Source organism: Hipposideros armiger, unplaced genomic scaffold, assembly GCF_001890085.2.
Source record: "Hipposideros armiger isolate ML-2016 unplaced genomic scaffold, ASM189008v1 scaffold_193, whole genome shotgun sequence".
In the NCBI taxonomy this organism is placed as follows: domain Eukaryota; kingdom Metazoa; phylum Chordata; class Mammalia; order Chiroptera; family Hipposideridae; genus Hipposideros; species Hipposideros armiger.
The window spans coordinates 2,539,304-2,541,113 of record NW_017731543.1 but is presented as its reverse complement, the minus strand read 5'-3'; the positions used below and the strand labels follow the sequence as shown (position 1 = coordinate 2,541,113).

General features: G+C 70.8%; 1 protein-coding gene across 1 annotated transcript in view; it reads right to left on the bottom strand.

The window, feature by feature from the left end:
- IRX2 (iroquois homeobox 2) overlaps positions 1–1,804 on the bottom strand; it is a 5,062-nt gene extending 3,258 nt beyond the window's left edge. Inside the window, exons 1-2 of the mRNA XM_019653047.1 lie at positions 1,499–1,804; positions 3–227 (exon numbers count right to left, since the gene is read on the bottom strand). Of these exons, the coding sequence (XP_019508592.1) occupies positions 3–227; positions 1,499–1,744 (471 nt within the window). The 5' untranslated portion in view covers positions 1,745–1,804. The remainder of the gene's footprint in view (positions 1–2; positions 228–1,498) is intronic.
- Positions 1,805–1,810: the final 6 nt, after the last annotated feature.

Below are 1,810 nucleotides of genomic sequence, written 5' to 3'. Positions count from 1 at the left end.
GTGAGGGTCATCTTGGTGATGATGGCCAGCATGATCTTCTCGCCCTTGGTGGGGTAGGGGTTCTTGCGGTGCTCGTTGAGCCAGGCCTTGAGCGTGGCCGTGGCGTCGCGCGTGGCGTTCTTGCGGTACGCCGGGTCGTTGAGCTGGTACGGGTAGGCCGCGCTGCCGTACGGGTGGTAGCTGATGGCGCCCGTCATCCCGGTCGTGTGCGCGTCGTAGGGCGCGCCCTGGAACCGACAAGAGCCTGGTGAGTGGGGCGCGCGGGGACCCGGCAGGCAGCAGCCCGAAAGGCGCCCCCTCGGCCCGCCCGCCGCCGCCTTTCCCACCGTGAGTCTCCCGCGGCCGGGCCGCGCCTCCTGCGGCAGCGGAGCAGGAAAGAACGGAACGGCCAGCTGTTGATCACCAAACGCGTTGCAGTTTTATTTTCGAATTTTTGAAGTATTTCACTTTCCTAAAAGGACACATCCCCCCCACCCCCACCCCAGAAGTCCCCGAGCCGCGGGTACGGACGCACAGAAACACCAGGCACAAGCAGGCCCGCGGGTCGTCCCCTGATATCTAAATTTCTCTGGATTCTCCGGCGCGGCGGCCTCCCCCTTCTCCCCCCTCCCCCGCCCTTACGTGGTTAAAAAACCAGCCCGCGCCCCCGCTCCGCTATTCACAGCTCCAAAGCTCTGGCAAATCCAATTTGCAACTCAGAAGCCGGTCGCCGTTTCGAATTCTTCAAATACGCGGTAATTAGCATTTTAATTCAGCCTTTAATGTTTAAATTCGAGGCATTTGCAGCCTTCACCGAGGCCCCAGCCACACAGTCTTTGCCCTGGAATTCCCCCGAGGGCGGGTTGTGTCCACAACCCCCCGAAACGGCCTCCGTCACCCGCAACGCGCTCCGCCGCCACCGCCACCGCCGCCGGGCCCAGCAGCCGACCGAGGCGCGCGGGCGACCCCGGGTCCGGGACACGGGAGCTGCTCTCGGTTCGTAGGGGACCGAGGCGGCACTGGCGGGGCACACGCCCGCCGACACTTCTTTCGAAAGCACGGCCTGTGGGACTTAGACCGCCGCGGGCTGCGCCGGGCCGGGAGCCGCCGGCAGATGCTTCGCTCCCTCCCAACCCGATCGCCCCAAGCCCCGCCAGCGACAGCTAAGCCCCGGCAGCCGCCCGGAGGTCCCGCGCCCGCAGCGGCGAGCCCCAGGCCCGCGCTGGGACCCCAGGCCGAGCTTCGGCGCGTGAGCGAAGGGCGCACCGGGCCGGACCCCGACCCCCGCCCGGTCGCGCTTCCCGGGCCGTTTGGTTCAATTCTCCCAGGAGCCGAGGGGAGCGGACGCGGGTCCCGGCCAGGGCTCAGCGGCGTCGCCGGCCGGCGGCTGCCCGAGTGGCGGCTATGAACACACCGGCCGCGGCACGCACGCTCCCCGCGGCCCCGCGCCCCTCGCGCCCCCGGGGAGGGTCCCCCGAGCGTGCGCCCCGCGCCCCCGCCCGCCCGCGCGCGCGGTTACCATGTAGGACGGGAAGCCGGCGGCGGCGGCGGCGTCGGCCGAGTACTGCAGCGGGCTGCCGAAGCCGGTGGCCGCCTGCGCGGTGAAGGCCGCCGAGCCCGGGTACGGGCTGAACGCGGAGCCCGACGCCGAGCGCGCCAGCTCCTCGCTGCGCGGCGCCGCCAGGGCCGACGCGCCGTACGCCGGGCACGAGTAGAGCGCCAGCGAGCCGGGCGCCTGGTACAGGTAGCCCTGCGGGTAGGACATGGTGGGCGCGGGGCCCGCGTCACGCCGAGCAGCGGGCAGGGCGCGCGGCGCCCTCCATCCACGCCC